The following is a 17,210-nucleotide window of genomic DNA, read 5'->3' on the forward strand; positions in this document are numbered from 1 at the left end:
GTGTGTGTGTGTGTTTAGTTTTGGTGTACATTCTAGGGGTGGTCAGTTGCCTAACTAGGAATACAAACTGCAGGTGTGGTAACCTAGGATTTTACCAGAAGGCTACACTCTAAAGAAAATTATGAGAACTTAAGCTATTTTTTAAAATCTTAGATTAATAACAGAACTTTTATAGCATAACTTAGTGAATATTAGAAATGCATTTAAAATCGGGGGCACTTGAAATATGTAGATATGTGGATTGACTGAAATATTTTAAAGAAATTCCCCACTCTTGTTTGAAGAGTGTATAAGAACCAAGAGAGCCTTTCAGCCTTTAATCTGTGCAACGATACCCAACGCATGATTCCAAAATTATGGCTGTGTTTGCACAAATCTTTTATGGACTGTGTAGTTAGACCCTATAAAAGGATAAAGAATTGGGACTGTATTAAGTTTGCAGAGCAGGTTTTATGACTTTGTACCTATGTGCTAATAAATGTGTATATATATGAATTTGGACATACTTTTTTTGTAACCTAGTAGAAACAATTTGGGTGGAGCTGCTAGCCTATAACTATCTCCAATAACTGGCAGATACCACTATCCAGAAGAACCATCAAAATGAGCTTTCATTGGTTTGGATAATTTTTGAACAAAGCGGCTAGTGGTGTAGAACTGTCTTGGGAGCTAAATGAGATAAGCAAAAATACAAAAACAAAAACAAAAAAATGTTTCAAGAAGATGAATAGAATCATATCTATTACATGGTAATAGCCAATAGGAGGAGGGCTGAGAATTGACCACTGGATTTGGCAATATGGAGGTCATCGTTAATTCTAATAAAAACAGCTGTTTTTGGAGCGGTGAGGCTAAAAAGTATGATTGGAATAAGTTCAAGAAAGAATGAGAGAATAGGAAGTGGAGATCATATGAATAGATCAATATGGCTTATGATCTTATGAAGATCATAAGAAATGTAGATATTTTTAAGGAAAACAAAGCAATGACCCTTTGGCATATCTTAACCATATTAGTCAGAGCCTAGGCAAGAAACAGAAGTCACACTCAAAACGGTTTAACTGGAAAGAATAAAATGCAGGGACTACTTACCAAGGCGTGGGTATGGTTAAGGGAACAGCAGTGAAGCCATTACTATCCTAGGCCTGAAGGGGTACTGGAAAGAAATGGTATTATTAGAGACCCATGAGAGCTGGAACAATGGGAAGGAGGGCTCTAGACAGGCATTGTAGTCAGAGGGACACAGTATGACCAAAATTTTGGCCTAGCATAAAGGAAAGGGGTGTAATACACACCCTGATATTTCTCTCCTCCCTTTTTTGATCTTCTGCCAGTGCTGTGCGTTTGTCTAACTCAAAAGGAAGAAGCCACAGGGCAAGGAGGCCCTGGTGACGTATTTATAAATGTCAGCCTCCGAGGGCAGAGCATGACAGAGCAGTGAAGACAATGGGTTTTGGGGAGGGAAACAGACAATAGTGCTATTATAAATATTCTCTATGACCACAGGAAGTTAAAAAAAAAAGTCACAGGAGGCAGGCAAGTTAAAAATCCTCACAAAACTACCTTTCTAATAGTACTTCCTTTCTATTTACACATTTAATTTACTGGGTGTTCTTTCTGCCTAGTAATAGGGTTGTCTAACCTTTTCTGAAAATGGTCCAAGAGTAAATATTTTATAATTTGAGTCCTAAGAGGCAAAATTGAAAATATTATGTTATTTCTGTAACCACTTAAATGTAATCATTTAAACACATAAAAAGCAGTCATTCAAATTCAGTGGGCTGGATTTGGCCTATGGGCCACGGTTTGCCACCCTCTGGCCTAGAAAATCTTTCTTAATTTTTCTCTGGCCTTAGTCAATGTCAAGTCCAAATAAAACCTCCTACATATGGCCTCTCATACTGTGACTCTGAGCTGTGAGTGACAGAAAATCAACTTTTACTAGTTTAAGATAGTAAAATTACTAGCTTAAATTGAGAGGATGCTGGTGGTAAATCCCAGAATGCAGAGCAGCAGGAATCCCAGCTGCTCCAGGGATCAGCTGGTTTGCTATTGTGGTTTGTGTCTTCAGTTTGGCTTCATTGTCTACTAGGAAGAGCAAACCCTCCCCACAAGAAATAGAATGCTTATCTGTCCTTCTTTATATAATAACCCCAGAGAAGTATTCTGCTTGACCTGTCTCGGTCACACACCCATCCTTAGATGAATGTATGTGGATGAGGGAGGAAGCTTGCTGATGGTGGAGAGGTTCTCTGGTTGTACAAGCTTGTGAGAGGAGGCCCTCCTGAGGAGGGCTTCCCATAGGGAGGGAGAATTCTGTTGCCAGGAGATGCAGACAGGAGATGCTGTCTATTTCGAGGAGATAAAAATGTCACAATTATAGAGCAATGTGTGACATGCCAGAAGAGAGAGATGTCTGACACACGTTGTTACCACCCTCAGAACCTAAAAATCACACTTGGTAGACATTCATGCATTTCTGATGAATGAATGACTCAGTTCCCCCGGCTGATTGTGAACACTCTCTTCTCCTAACTGGTCCAGATTTTGATCAGCTGCTCTTTAGTTCTGTAAGTTGTAGTAGAGGTTTTTAACGCCCATGTATTACCTTTCCTCTAATCCCAGGAGGCAAAGAGTGCCCGAGAGCGCCAGTCTCACAGAAAAGCATCCTGTGGAAACAGCTCACAGAATGGGGACTACACCGGAGACAGTAACGACTGTGTTCTGGGGGGCCCGTGCGGCCTTTTTGAGGAAGCCTTCGGGACACAAAGCCCCACACCGACAGACACGACCCTTCGTCGAGAGGGAGGCAGGGCGCGGGGGCGGGGGCACCGCCGGGCCCCAGCCTCGGGCGCGCGTCACTCGGCACAAAGGAGACAGCAGGGAGGCGGCCGCGGGAGCCGATCTGCACTCGCCAGCCGCTCGCAATTGCGGTTACAGACCTGCAGTTCCCCTCCCCCTCCCCACCCAGGCCCGCCTGCCCGCCCGCCGGCCTTTCTGTCTCCTCTCTCCCTCCGTACTGGCCGGCCTGGGTCCATTTCCGGGCTCCGGGTATTTGGTATCGATCTGGGCCGGGGGCGCGGGAGCAGGTGGCTGCGGCGGGGCAGCTGGGCCGCCAGCCTGCTGCGCCGGGGCCCGTCTCCCGCCGCCTTTGTCGCCAGTCTTTGCCCGGCGGCCCGCTCTGTCCTCCGGGCCCGCGCGCGCTGCAGGACTGACTTTGCGCCGGGTCGGGCGCTGCTGCTGCTCCTGCTGCGCTCCGGGCCGCGCTCGGTGCCGACGGCCGCCGGGAAGCGGGAGGCGAAGCGCAGCCCGGAGCCCGGGCCAACATGGCTGAAGTCACCATCGACCAATCCAAGCTGCCGGGAGTCAAGGAAGGTAGGGGCCGGGCCGTGGAGCGCGCGCCGGGGCCCCTCCGGCTCCCAACCCGGCGTCCCTCCCGGCGGGGGCGTCGTCTCGGCGTCCCCAGCGGCGCTTGCTCGGCGCCCATCTGGTGCCGGCCCGCCGTGGCCGGGAGGGAATTGAATTCAGGCTCTGCTGTGGGACCTTGGGCAAGTCACTTTCGTTCTGAGCCTCAGTTTTCTCCTGCGTAAGGAAATTGTGGCAGAGAGGTCAGCACCACCCTCATCAAGTGGTTGTGCAAAGGTTCTCTTGAAAAGAAATGCCCTTAGTGAATGCTCCAGAGCTGGGAGCTGTGTCCTAAAAATTCAGGCCCAGTCTAGCTAACTTGAAGGCTAGGAAGTGGGGAAGAGTTGACGTTCAGTTCCTTGTGGAGCCTTTGTTTTGAAACTTGACTCTCCCTTCTTCTGTCTACTTTTCCTAGCCCTGCGTCTGGCTGGCTGACTTTCCCACCTTCCTCCAGGGTTAAAAGTTTAGTCTGGGCACTGCCCAGCGCGAGCAGCGGATGGGAAGCTGCTATAAATGAGCATTTTCTCACAAAAAGCACTAAGCAAAGGGGAGCAGGGGACTCACTGTGACCTTGATTTTTACTGGCTCCGTATATTGAGGTCCAGAAAAATCAAGATTGATTAGTATTGGTCTGGCTTGGGTTCTAGCAAGTAGCCCACTGAATTCTTGTTCCTCGTCTTCATCCAGACCTAGTATTTTTTTTTTTTTTTTCAACTGAGGTCTTGGGTGCTGGATCGCCTTAATCTTTAGTGATCTTTGGCTGTTATTTTGACCTTGGGAAGCATGGAAGTCCCAGAGTGCTATCCGGGCTTGCAGAGATTGTCTTTGTAGTGGATGTTATTTGTTTCAGCTGACTCTTGTGGTCTTAGTTGTCTTGGGAATATGGAATTGAAAATAAGAATCTTTGCTTTCTTGGAACTGCGTGTTTCATTGCCAACCTGATTTGATTCAAAGGGGCTTGTGGGTGCTCAGGCTGACCCCAGAATCCGAAGAAAGCTTGCCTACTTTATGTCCCAGAGTTCCAAACACTAGGCGATTTTATGTAGAATTTTTAATTGGGCTGGGCCTGTCCTGTTGTTCCTGAAGGATGTTAAGAGTTTAGGCCTGAGATTTTTATCAAATAGTGTTTTTCAACCTTTCAGTTCCTAACCTGGCTTTGGTGAAGATTCTGGCATTCATATGTAAATGAACTTTTCTTAACACTGTCAAGTCTGGAGCCTGAGTGATAGGAAAGGCAAATTTACACTTTGGAAGTCCAGGTCTTTGAGATTGTCCTTAACCTTTCTGGTATGAGAGAGAGAGAGAGAGAGAGCGAGAGAGAAAACAACCTTAATATGTAAAGTATTAGTCAGGTAGTGCTAAGATTTTACCCAGCTCCCTGTATGTCAGTGACCTGAAACAAACTTGAAACTCACTTTCTGTGTATGCATTTATATTACTCTTAGGTCTTCTGGTTTCTAACCGAGACATGAATGGTTTATTCTAGTATATTCTTTCTTAAGGGTTTCAACAAACACTTTCCATCTGTAAATGCAAAATTTTTCCATTGCTAAACTCCGGAGTTTAACACATTTGGATTGCTTTTATTTTGCACAACATGGTGTTTGGCAGTCGGGTTTACATGATATGGTAAAGTGGTAAGGACATTTCTGTGGCTGTTTCATTAAGTTAGAATTAAGTATTGATTTACTTTGAAGGTGGTCCGAAATTGTTGAGAAGATTATTGTCTATGTAAGCATCTGATTTTTCTAGTTCAAAGATCATCAAAGGAAGTGATACGCTATACTAGGAATGTGCTAATGGTGGTGTGGTTTTTGATCTGGGAAGTATTCACATCGAATAAAGTGTATCTTTCCCTAATATAACTCTTAATTATGGCCAGTTGCTCCCTAACGATGTTTCTGGACCCTAATTAAAGAAAATAAAGTTGGTGTCCATGATTGGGTAAAACATACACAAACATTGAGACTTTTTAATACTGAAACTCCAACTCAGTTTGAAAAGGAAGTTTAGCAATAATTCACTTAATATTCTGGCACAGATTTTTAAACTCCAGTTTTAAAAATCTGTCTCCTCTACTTCTCCTATCAATCTAAACCTTTATATACAATTACAATTTGGGATCATGGGGTAGATTCCAATAGAGATTGAGAAGAATAATGCAGTGGATGTCTGTGCTTTCCCACTGCCCTTTTCTTTAGGAGAGGATGGGGAGCCCTGGGACTTTTGTTGTGAACTTCTCAACAGAGGTCATGGGTAGCAGCTGACATCAGGGAAAGAGACTATTTGAAAACTTTTTTTTTCTAGGTTAAAATCGAATGCTTGCTTATTTAGTTTTAAGATGGCCAAAGATATTCAACATTTGGACAGACCTTTGAAAAAAATAACTACAGCAGTATTTTTACTTTGGGAAATCTCTCTTAAAATAGGAGACAAAGGGACATGTGTGAGTTCTTATGCAGTGAAAAGAATTAAGTCTAACTAAATGTCAACACACATCATTATTTCTGGTTTAAAACCATATTTGGAACATCTAAATACTTTTTGTAATGGAAATACTGTTGCCATTGTTTGGTAGTAATGCTTTATTTCTTCTGAAACATTTGAGGTTCTTTGCCACAAGATTGGAAATAATTCTCAGCCACTTTTTATCAGTAGATGTGTAACTCAAATGCATCATGCAATTTGTGAATGCTAGACAAAGGTATTCTCAAATAGACAAAGGTTCCAACAATATTCCGAAAGTTTTTTAGTTTAGATCAGAGCTCCCGCCCCCCCAAAAAAGAGCACTTTTCATTAGTTAACAAGCTTAGAGTTTTGGTAAATTTTAGCTTCTTCGCTGAATCTTCTTTCTGAAACCACAATCCAGACTCCCCACTTTTTTTTGCTCTCTGCAGTCTGATTCCCATCTTTCTACTTAGTTTTAATTGCTCACCAATCACTAATCTTGCCCTTTCCCCCACCTAACAGAGGTTTCACGTTATCTTCAAGTTTTGGTCTGAGTGCTGTAGCCTGTCCATCAAAGCCATTTCTAGACCCTTTAAAGTTTATTAACTCCTTTGCAGTTTTTTAGTCATTAGCGTTTTCCCACTTTTAGCCATTGAGCACTTATGTATCAACCCTCCCATCTTCTACCAGGGCTAACCTTCTTCTTTCTTTCCTTTAAGCAGTAAGAAATTTTATTATGTGTTATATATCCTTACTGTCCTTCAACTGGAAGTTTCCACCGTCTCCAAAGTTAGTTAACTCTGTGTGTGTGTGCAGGCACGTGTGCACCTGAATGCAGTCACGATTAGCGTCTGAAATTGGTGCACTTGGTAGAGACGTTTCTTGAAATAAAGGTAGCTAGCTATTCTGAGAGCAAATCCTTTTTCTTTCGTGAAAGACAAAAGTTAATACATTTTCAGAAGTATGCCTAGAAAGCACTGATTCATTTTAGGTCCAGGACACCCCAGTGGCATAATGGGGTAAATTAAGTTAATGGCGTAAATCCAGAACTTTAAGGGGAAGAATACAAAATTATGTCTGGTGCAGTGAGTAAACCAAGTAGTCCCAGAGATCTAAAGCATATCACACGCACACTAGGTACCTAATGCGATGGTGATCTCTGAGAGGTGCATTATCTGGCTCCAGGGCAAACTCACTTTCTGTTTTCTGCAAAATTCCACAGCAGTTTTTTTTTGTTGTTGTTATTGTCTTTTAATGAGACCACGGCTACATCTTGAGTTAGGAGGTTTGTGTCTTGCTTTTCCTTACCCTCATCTGGCTTCAGGTCTTTCACATAGCCAGCAAAGATGCAGCAAATATTTGAATGTGTGAATGAATGAATGAGTAAATCATGAATACTAGATGCTCCCTTTTAGTTTAGGAATCCTATCTCTGGCATAATTTCATATTCCTTCTCAGAGCATAAGCTCTTTTTTTTGTATTTTATTTATTTATTTATTTTATAAGTTTATTTTTATTTATTTTTGGCTGTGTTGGGTCTTTGTTGCTGCGAGCAGGCTCTCTGTGGTTGCAGCGAGCAGGGGCTACTCTTTGTTGCTGTGCACGGGCTTCTCATTGCAGCGGCTTCTCTTGTTGTGGAGCACGGGCTCTAGGCGCACGGGCTTCAGTAGTTGTGGCAGGTGGGCTTAGTTGCTCTGCGGCATGTGGGATCTTCCCGGACCAGGATTCGAACCTTTGTCCCCTGCATTAGCAGGCGGATTCTTTTTTTGTTTTTGGCCGTATGCGGGCCGCTCACTGTTGTGGCCTCTCCCATTGCGCAGTCTCCGGACGCGCAGGCTCAGTGGCCATGGCCCACGGGCCCAGCCCCTCCATGGACCGGGGCACGAACCCGTGTCCCCTGCATCGGCAGGCGGACTCCCAACCACTGCGCCACCAGGGAAGCCCTAGCAGGCGGATTCTTAACCACTGTGAGGAAAGTCCTCAGAGCATAAGCTCTTAAAGGGCAGAGATAATGCCTTTTAACCATGGGCATCATGTATCTTAGTGCCGCTATTAACTTTATAAAAACTTTTAATCTATTTTTCTAATGTTTTTTCTTCTCTGATCTTCGCTGTGGTGGAGAGGCAGTCCTGTAGAATTCAAGGAGTTGTTGTAAAGAGCCCTTGAAATTCCGTACGTGCATCCAGAATGCCTCTCACATAAGGGAAAAAAACATCTTTCAGTTTATTGCTATATGCAGGTATGCAGTACCTTCTTAAATGAATCAGTGATTTTTAAAAAATGAAATAGCTGTTAATTGTAAAATAAAGATTATCTTAATGATTTGAGAAATGCTTTTTTTTTTTTTTTTTTTTAAACTAACAAGTACATAAAGGACAACTTCTCCCTTGTGGGAAACTGTAAAGTTAATTGCTATTTTTAAAAAAGGATCTCAGAGTAGAAAGCATTAAAAACCACTGATCTAGGCCAGCCAGATTTTCCAGATGAAAATCTGAGAGCCAGGATGGGAGAGTGGGTTGTATCAAACCGCTGAGGCTAAGTATCTAAAAATTGTCACATGGGGCCTAGACTTAGAAAAGTTCAAAACTGAGTATTCACACAGCTCAGTCTTCCCTGCTCTCTCCTTTCCCACCTTCCCTTCCTTTCCTGTCTCCTCCCTTCCTCTCTCTTCCTTTGTTCCCTCTCACTCTTCTTCTCTTTCTTTTAAATTATTCTGTAGATGCATAAGAATCATTCCTCATGTATTCCGTTAATACTGTCATTTAAAACAGTGGAATAAAAATAATGAATGACAAAACAATTCCAGAGATTTTTCTCAACTTATTTTAGGGACAATGTTTGATATGAATGTTAATGAGTTAACATAGGTTTCATTTTATTTTTTAATTAAAAGCTTTTTTTTTTAGGTTTTTATTTCGATTCAGCAAATGAATTACTGGGTGAACTACAGGAGGTCATACTCCTGCCTCAGTGTTTTTTTCTACCTAGAAAATGCATTTCTTCTCTGGTACACTCAGCTGAAGGGGCTAATGTTTAGAGGCTTGGACATTTTAAGAAGTTTAAACATATTAGGGAAATAAAGAAAGCCATAGGCTATGTTTTTTTCTCTAATTCTTTTCAGGAACATAGGAGTTTTGATTGAGATAAATGAATTTTTGCCTCAGTAACAAAAAGCAGTGTGATACCATAAAACTTAAGTAAACTCTGCTTGAAATCCCAGTTTTCTAAGTACAGGAGTGTATTTTAAAATTAACTACCCTGACCTATAAGGGGAAAAAAATAAACCTTATCACAGCTACATTTGCAGTTTCAGATGTAGCCACTGGAAGGGCTGTTGGATTAATGTTTTTAACTGATGACCTGTTTAAAAGTGTCCTGTGCTTCAAACCTGTAAAATTAGGATACCCTAGATCCTAAATAAGACCTACAAAGGATCATTGGTCTTATATACCTTGGGGATTATTTAGACTATTTATTCCCAGATGTTTGAATTTAGAAACCAGTACAAAAGAGTTTCTAGATACTACATTTAAAAGGACACAACAAACATGCACACTCAAAAGAACTATTTTTTTGGTCATTATTATCATTAAAACACATAAACACACACACATTAAGATATGTAGGTCTTCATATAATAGTTGGTAACCATACACTGACATAAAAGCATTGAAAACTTTCTGATAAACTAGAACCAATCTAAAACCAGTCTTGCTTGTTGTATATCAGTGTTTTTTTCTTTTTAGTCAAATTCATTGATGTATAATTCACGTACAGTAAAAACGCATCCTTCTTAGTATGCAGTTCTGAGTTTTGACAAATGTATAGTCTTGTACCCACCACAGCAATCAAGATACAGAACAGTTACATAACCCCCAGACTGCTCCACCCTTTTCCCCGCCTCCACCAACTGCTGGTGTGTTTGCTTTCCCTATAGTTTTGCCTTTACAAAAATGTCATATACATGGGATCATCCAATAAGTTGCTTTTTGAGTTTGGCTTCTTTCGCTTACCATAATACATCTGATATCATGTGTGCATCAGTAATTTTGTTCTTTTTTATTGCTGAGTTCCAGTGTACGGCTGTAGCACCATTTGCTTATCCATTCACTGGTTGACGAACGTTGGGGTGTTTTCACTTTTGGTGGTTATAAATAGTCTCTGTAAACATTTGTATACAGGTTTTTTTTGGGGTGAACATGTTTTCATTTCTCTTGGGTAAGCACCTGGGGTAGGATTACTGGGTCATATGGTGAATGTATGTTTAGCTTTATAAGGAACTGCCAAACTTTTTCAAAGTGGCCTGTACCGTTTTGCATTCCCACAAGCAACGTATGTGAGCTCCAATTGCTCTGCATCCTTGTCTGCACTTTACATTGTCGAGATATATTTTTTTAAATTTTTAACTATTTTTTTTAAGGGTTTAAATTCTGGTTTTGTTGTTTCGTAGCTGTGTGATCTAAATTTTAACAGTGTAATATCATCTTATGTGGCTTTAATTTGCATTTCTCTAATGACTAATGATTGGAGCCTCTTGTGCTTATTTCCTATTCTCATATCGTTTGTTGAAGGAGTGTGTGTTCTAAGCTTTGCCTTTAAAAACAAATCAGACTGTTTTCTTTTTATTGAGTTTTGAGGGTTCTTTACATATTCTGAATTCAAGTCTTTTATCAGATAGATATTTTGAAAATGTTGGTGGTCTTTAAACCTTGCTGCAACATTAGGATGATGTGGGGAGCTTTGCTGTAAGCATATTCCTGCCCAACTTGATATCAGCTGAATCTCTTGGAGATGGTCCCAGGAATCTGTAGTTTTTTATATCTAGATTATATTCTTGGACTTACAATAGACATTTGGAACATATGACTAAGAATACTGTGGCCACCCTAATGCAGGGATTGATCCTACCCTACTCTGATTTTTTTAAGCTTTTGCATTGGCAACTCATTTCTTTATCAGGGTTAAAGAATGGGCAGCATTTTTTTTTTTTTCCTTTTAGTAATTGAAATTAGTTCCTCTAAGATAGGGGTTTGCAAACTATGGCCTATGGGCCACCGCTTGTTTTTATACAAGTGAGCTGAAGACAGTCTTTACATTTTTTAATGATTAAAAAAAAGAGGAAGAAGAATGTTTTGTGACAGGTAAAAATTATATGGAATTCAAATTTCAATGCCTAAAGTTTTATTGGAACATAACTTTGCTCATTTGTTTACATATTGTCTGTGGCTGCCTTCACGCTGCAAATGATGAGATGAGTGTCATTATAACAGAGACTATGATCAGCAAAGCTTAAATTCTTTACTATCTGGTACTTTGTAGAAAACAATAATTTCTTTGGGACCATTTCAGTGAAACCGTTTTAAAAACTTCCCTATTTAATCTTTTTTGATATTTCAGTTATCACTATGAACATTTATCAAAACTTTTCTTTAATTATAGTGGTGCCCGGTTGGGGACTATTATTGGCTGAACTCGTGTAGCATGTTTTATTTTTGTAGTGACTTAAAAATACAGGCTTACATCCTGATTTTTATTTTACTTCTTTTTAAGAAGAAAATGTGCTCTCCATATAAATTTCTAGGGACTTCACAATTGATTATCAAGGTAGAAATCTTATGTAAAGTGAGAATAATCCATATGCCAGCTCTGAGTAAGGATCTGTGGGGCTTTCATGAGTGAAGTGCATGAGTAAACAAGTTCAACTTCTAAAAAGTTTGCTTATGATTCTTAGCTTGTTACTTGTTACTGGCTGTCTTCAAAACATGTTACAAACATTTGCGTGAATGAAGTGCCACTTTGTCTTCTTGGATACTTGTATCAGAAGTACCTAGGTTGATTTACCACTAAACTTTGAAGGCCTAGTGTGTGATGGGCATTTCTAGTCCTGATACAGCTTCTCAATGACCAAACACCAGGGGAGTCCCCACTGGACTTTCTTGGCTTTTATTTTTCTAATGAGTCATAAAGACTGAGTCACTTTCCATTAGCATTACTCCAGGACTTTTAACTGCATATAGTAAAAGCACGAATGACTTACAAGGATATCTTTCCCTCTTCATTGCCTCCCCATCAACAAATTTTTTTTGCCTATTGACTATATAGAGGAGTCCATGATTCACTTTAGGTATTAAATTCACTAATTTTTGAGTAGCACTTCCCACCAAATACTTTAAAATATTAGCTTTGTCTTTCATATTATGAAATTCAGCAAAATACAGAATGTCAGGGTTGGCAAATACTTTCAAAACGTTTTTAATGTCTAGATGGGAAACCAGAAGTAGAGGAAGAGAAACAAGGGACTTGATTAAGATTCATATCCTCTCATCTGCACGTTGAGATTGGCCTGACATCTGCCAGCAGCTATTTTGGAAAGGACTATGCACTCTCAGTGTCTGCATTTACAGATCACTTTCTGGCTTTGCTTACAAACGGTTCCTTATCCTGTCAGTGATTGCTGGACTCTAACTTGCCATGTCTGCTTCTGTTGTTTTCCCTAACTTGCCATGTCTGTTTCTGTTGTTTTCCCAGTTTTCCATGGTCAGACCTCATTATTTTAAACTGGGCTTTAGTGTACCCATGAAGCATTTCTTCTTTTCTTTTCCCCTTGTAAGTTACCCCATTAAAACTCCACAGAGCTAATGTTTGAAAGATCATTTTGGCTATGTGTGTATATTGGAAGGGACAAGCTGAAGGTTTAGAAGATGGCTGGGGAGCTATTATTGATAGACTCCAGTTTACTGTGCTTTTAACATCCCTGAATTCCAGGAACTTGGTTGCAGTGGCACTCAGGCTCCCCCAAAATAGGATAATTACTGAGGCTTAAAGGCAGTGCTGCCAAATAATTTATAGGCCAAACCCAGACACTTTGTGAGTAAAAAGGGTGATCCTAATAATTTTACCAGAATAGGTGTATGCTGGTGACCACACAACTGCAAGACACATTGCTGAAATACCACAGGCAGCTGGATATGATGAGTAAGCAAGGTCCTTGTTAAAAAACCCTTTCTAGATATGAAATGTAAAGTTTTTGTTGACACTTAAAACCTGAAGGGTACCTGTTTCCCGTATACTATCTTGAGGTTCTTAATGTGTTTTCTATTTCATAATTGATTACTAAGTGAAATCTGCTCAATTGGAGGTAGTAGGAATAATTAAGTTTTCATTTAGCTCTTCATATGTGGGTTTCCGAAAATTCTACTTTTTTGTTACGCGGGCCTCTCACTGTTGTGGCCTCTCCCGTTGTGGAGCACAGGCTCCGGATGCGCAGGCTCAGCGGCCATGGCCCACAGGCCCAGCCGCTCCGCGGCATGTGGGATCTTCCTGGACCAGGGCACGAACCTGCGTCCCCTGCATCGGCAGGCAGACTCTGAACCACTGCGCCACCAGGGAAGCCCCTAAAATTCTACTGTTAATTAGTTAGTTTTCTTTTTGTTTCCTGTTTATTGGTTCTCCCCATTTATTCCCTCTGAATGTGGAGAATGGGTGTTGAAAAGATTTGTGTAATTGAAGGGAGGTAAGAAATGCACACATTTCTGATTCCTACTTACTTGGCAGTATGTAATATAAGTATCATTTTCTTCACCTTAAATAGAGTAGGAGGCTACCATTCTACTCTGTGCATTTCTGCTGTGTATCTTTTAAGTAATTGAGCTCCTCCTAGAATTATTTTGCAGTATTTGCTCTTGTTTACTGATACATTAAATAATTTGTCCAGATTGAAAGGAAGCTTGTATAAAATTTAACTTAAGCAGACTGACTTCTTTGGAAAGGGGAAGTACTTTGAATCTAGACTTGTTAAGCCTTGGTTTCACATCTCATCTTTCCTACTTATTTGATGTAAGGACTCAGAAAAAACACTCAGTATCTCTAAGCTTCACTTTCCTTATTTGTTTATTGGAGATAATATTTACTGTGTCTAATATATGGACTTTCCATGAGAGTTAATTGAAGAAATGGATATGAAAGTATTTTGCAAAATGCAGTGTTATACATTCAGTCTCAGTGATATTACTGTTCAAGTTACCCTAAAATACTCCAACTTTTCCTTTTTCCAGACCATGGTTATTTGAGCCCTAATCCTCTGCATGGTATTTCCTTCTATACTATCTAAATATAGCATATTTCTATCCTCTCACTACCTCCTCAGGCCCAGCTCAAATGCTGATTCTCAGTTAAGTCTACCCTGTTTCTTTCCTGTGTATCTTTTTAACTTACTTCCTTAAGCAACATGTCTCATCCTCTGTATTGGTCTGAAAGCTCTCCATCAAGACAAGACTGGTAGCTGACTGATCTCAGTACTACTTGGGGATCCTTACCCATAGGAGATACTCCAGAAAACTTGTCAGAGTATCTGACAGCTTATGTTCAGTGGGCAGACTGACCTGAGCTAACTGAACTAATGACACTAGAATAAGGGCTATGATCATTTGCATGAATTCACTGGGATAGGAATAGAGGATTAGAAGCAATCACTTTTACTTTTTGTTGCATGAAATTTCCCCATCTCTCACATGTCTGTAGGGGACTGATTGGCGTTAAGGTTAACTCAAGGCCAAAACACATAGTAGGCTCCTTTGGAAGCAATGATCTTACCTGTTTACGGATTGATTTTAGTTAAGTAAGACCTTGTTCAAGTGGGTACATTTTCCAGGATTGTGATATGGTATCATTTTGTTGCTGTTACTAAAGGATCCAATTAGTTTCTTAGATGGTATTGGATTCTATTCAGACTTTTTATGTTTACTGTTTTCTCCTTTAGATTTATTTTTAGGTAAAGGGGTCAAAGTTCTTACAAAGTTTTAACTAAACAGGTCACATGTAACATGTATTTTTTAAGTTCTTGGTTATAGAGTTCCTGATTGTGAAGAATCTGAATATTTTGAGTTGGAAACTAAAAAGATGAATGTACAGATTATAAACCTGGTATGGTTTATGATCAAGAGAGGGTGGGAAAGCGTGAGCAAAAGAGCTCAAGAATTTTTGTTTTGGGGGTGGATACGTTTAATTCATACATATTTTAGGATGGTTTTCTAAATTAGGGCATACTGCGTAGTCTCTTTCAGTTTCATGTGGTGTATTAGAAGTTAACACTGTTTTAAAAACATGCAGTGCTACAAAAACCAATTTATACTTCTAAGTAGATATTATAGCAGTTTTTAAAAATCATCAAAATGACTTTGAATTCTTAAAAAACAAGTGAGACAAGTGAATCAATCCTCTAGAGCAGAAAGGTGTTTGGACAGCTTGTCTTCCTGTTCACAGATGCAGGCTGCCCCTGATTTTCTTTCACTTCCTCTTCAGGGGAATTACATGACAACCAAATATACTATAGGATAACCAAATATACTATACTGAAGCCAGTTTCAGTAACAATACATACATAGAGAAATCCAAGGCATTTAGAACACATTGTAGTTGAACTTAAATTTGGTGATCTTCAAGAAGACTTCTGAATATTGAGGGTGTTCACTTTCCCAGGCTGTGCTCTGTTCATTGGGCCCCAGGTTAACCTTTTAGTAAATAGTACAGTCCACAATTGCGTTCATTGGACAGTGAATGAATGATAACATGGTCTCATTTTACCATGATACTGAAGGCTCTGTGAGAACTGCTAGTTGAGACAGGATAAGTCTACCTTTTTATAAGTCACTAGATTGAGCAAAAAGGTTATTTTAAGATTTATTGGTGGTTAAGGCTACTATACATAAAATATGATGGATAAAAGCAGATGTTTGCCATTTTGTATGGTAGAAATGATAAAACCAACAACAGCAATGAAGAAAGCAATATTTGGTACAGGAGAAAGTTAGCATAACAGTCATCCTGTATGGATAGTCTTTTATATAGGCTGTGGTTATGACATTTTAGATGATGTGCCTGTATCCAAGAGACAAATATATATTACTTATACTGAATCAACTAAATTTCATACTACCTTATATCTAAGTGGGAGGAGTTCTTAAAAATAATTTGGACTGTTTCCTTATAGGTCAGGACACTGAAGTTCTGATTTGGAAAGTGACTTGTCAAAGGTCACTTGGTGAGCTGCTGACAGAGGCAGAACTAAAATTCTGACCGGTATCTGGAATGAAGAACTGGGCTGTTTTTACTCAACCTGTTTGTTCCTTATATGCTACAATAAGGCCATTATATTTCTATAAATTGGGAAAGAGATATCTATATTTCTTATAGTAAGATGCCAAAATGCCATGTGGATTTGGCAGAAAGCTTTTACTAGCGTATTCAAGGAACAGAAATTAGGAAAATTCATCTGGTTTTAGGCATGCTGTATTTTAAATTTACATGTTAATATTTTGTTTAGATTTTGATGGCTGCACTTCTTCTCAACAGTCTACTCTCCTACCATTCTTAATGGTGATACTTTGATGATTCTTCTATTTTAGTAAACTATAATTACATGACTTTCACATAGAATTCTACTTTGCTTTCTAATCCTGGACATTCAACTGAAAAAAGTTTGGGGTGGTGGAGCTTATTAAACATTCTAGACACATTGATTTCCTTTTAACTCAGGCCCACAATGCATACATATAGGAAACATGTTCTCCCTCATGGGAAAACATATGAAGTTAGAAAGAGCTATTGAAATGTAGTCAACTGTTGATTATATTGTAATTCCTTGCCAGGAAACATTTCCATACATTCATAAGAGGAAGTAGTGATTGCTTATTCCATTATAGATTCTATACTACAGAAGTGATATATCTGTGTTAATCAGGGACTTAGTGGGACCTGACTAAAAGAAGTACTTAATAGAAAAGAACTAATTATAAGAATTCATTAACTCTGATGATGCCAGTAATAATTGGAAGTTCCGTTTCTTGAACTTCCTTTTACTGAGTGACAGGTGTTTTCTTTGGCCCTTCACTTACCTAATTTAGTCCTCACAACATTTATCCTCATTTTGCAGATGAGGAACCTGAAGCTCAAAGAGATCAAATAACTTGCCTAAGATCTTTTAGCCAATAAGAAAGCAATTTTGAATCCTGATCTGTGTAGCTCCAAAGTTGTTTTTCCTTCTCTGAAATACTCTTTAAACATTAGGCAAAATCCAAATCAGAACCATCATGCCATTTTATGTACTCTGTTCACTTTTGTATCGTTGAAGACATCTCAGCTTCTTTCTTATTGGAGTTTATTACTAAACTTCAGTTTTTGCTTCTCTCTTCCCATAGCACTGAGTGTCCAACCTTCTTTGGTAATAGAGAACCATCAAAAGTTCACATCTAACTTAAATACCACTAAGGTGAATACAGGTTTCCTTCTCAAAAAGAAAAGAAATAAAGTAAAATATCCCCTCTGATGAACTACATGGAGAACCAAAGTGGTTGACAGAA

The 17,210-nt window shown here is 39.6% G+C and overlaps 1 protein-coding gene across 3 annotated transcripts in view; it reads left to right on the top strand.

The window, feature by feature from the left end:
- Positions 1-2,862: 2,862 nt before the first annotated feature.
- Positions 2,863-17,210, top strand: part of CCDC50 (coiled-coil domain containing 50) — a 66,771-nt gene continuing 52,423 nt past the window's right edge. The window contains exon 1 of one of the 3 annotated variants that reach the window (XM_032630226.1): positions 2,863-3,375. In XM_032630226.1, coding sequence (XP_032486117.1) covers positions 3,327-3,375 — 49 coding nt within the window. In that variant the 5' untranslated portion in view covers positions 2,863-3,326. The remainder of the gene's footprint in view (positions 3,376-17,210) is intronic. The other 2 variants (XM_032630224.1, XM_032630225.1) reach the window with 2 other exon arrangements.

This window comes from Phocoena sinus, chromosome 4, assembly GCF_008692025.1.
Source record: "Phocoena sinus isolate mPhoSin1 chromosome 4, mPhoSin1.pri, whole genome shotgun sequence".
Lineage (NCBI taxonomy): Eukaryota > Metazoa > Chordata > Mammalia > Artiodactyla > Phocoenidae > Phocoena > Phocoena sinus.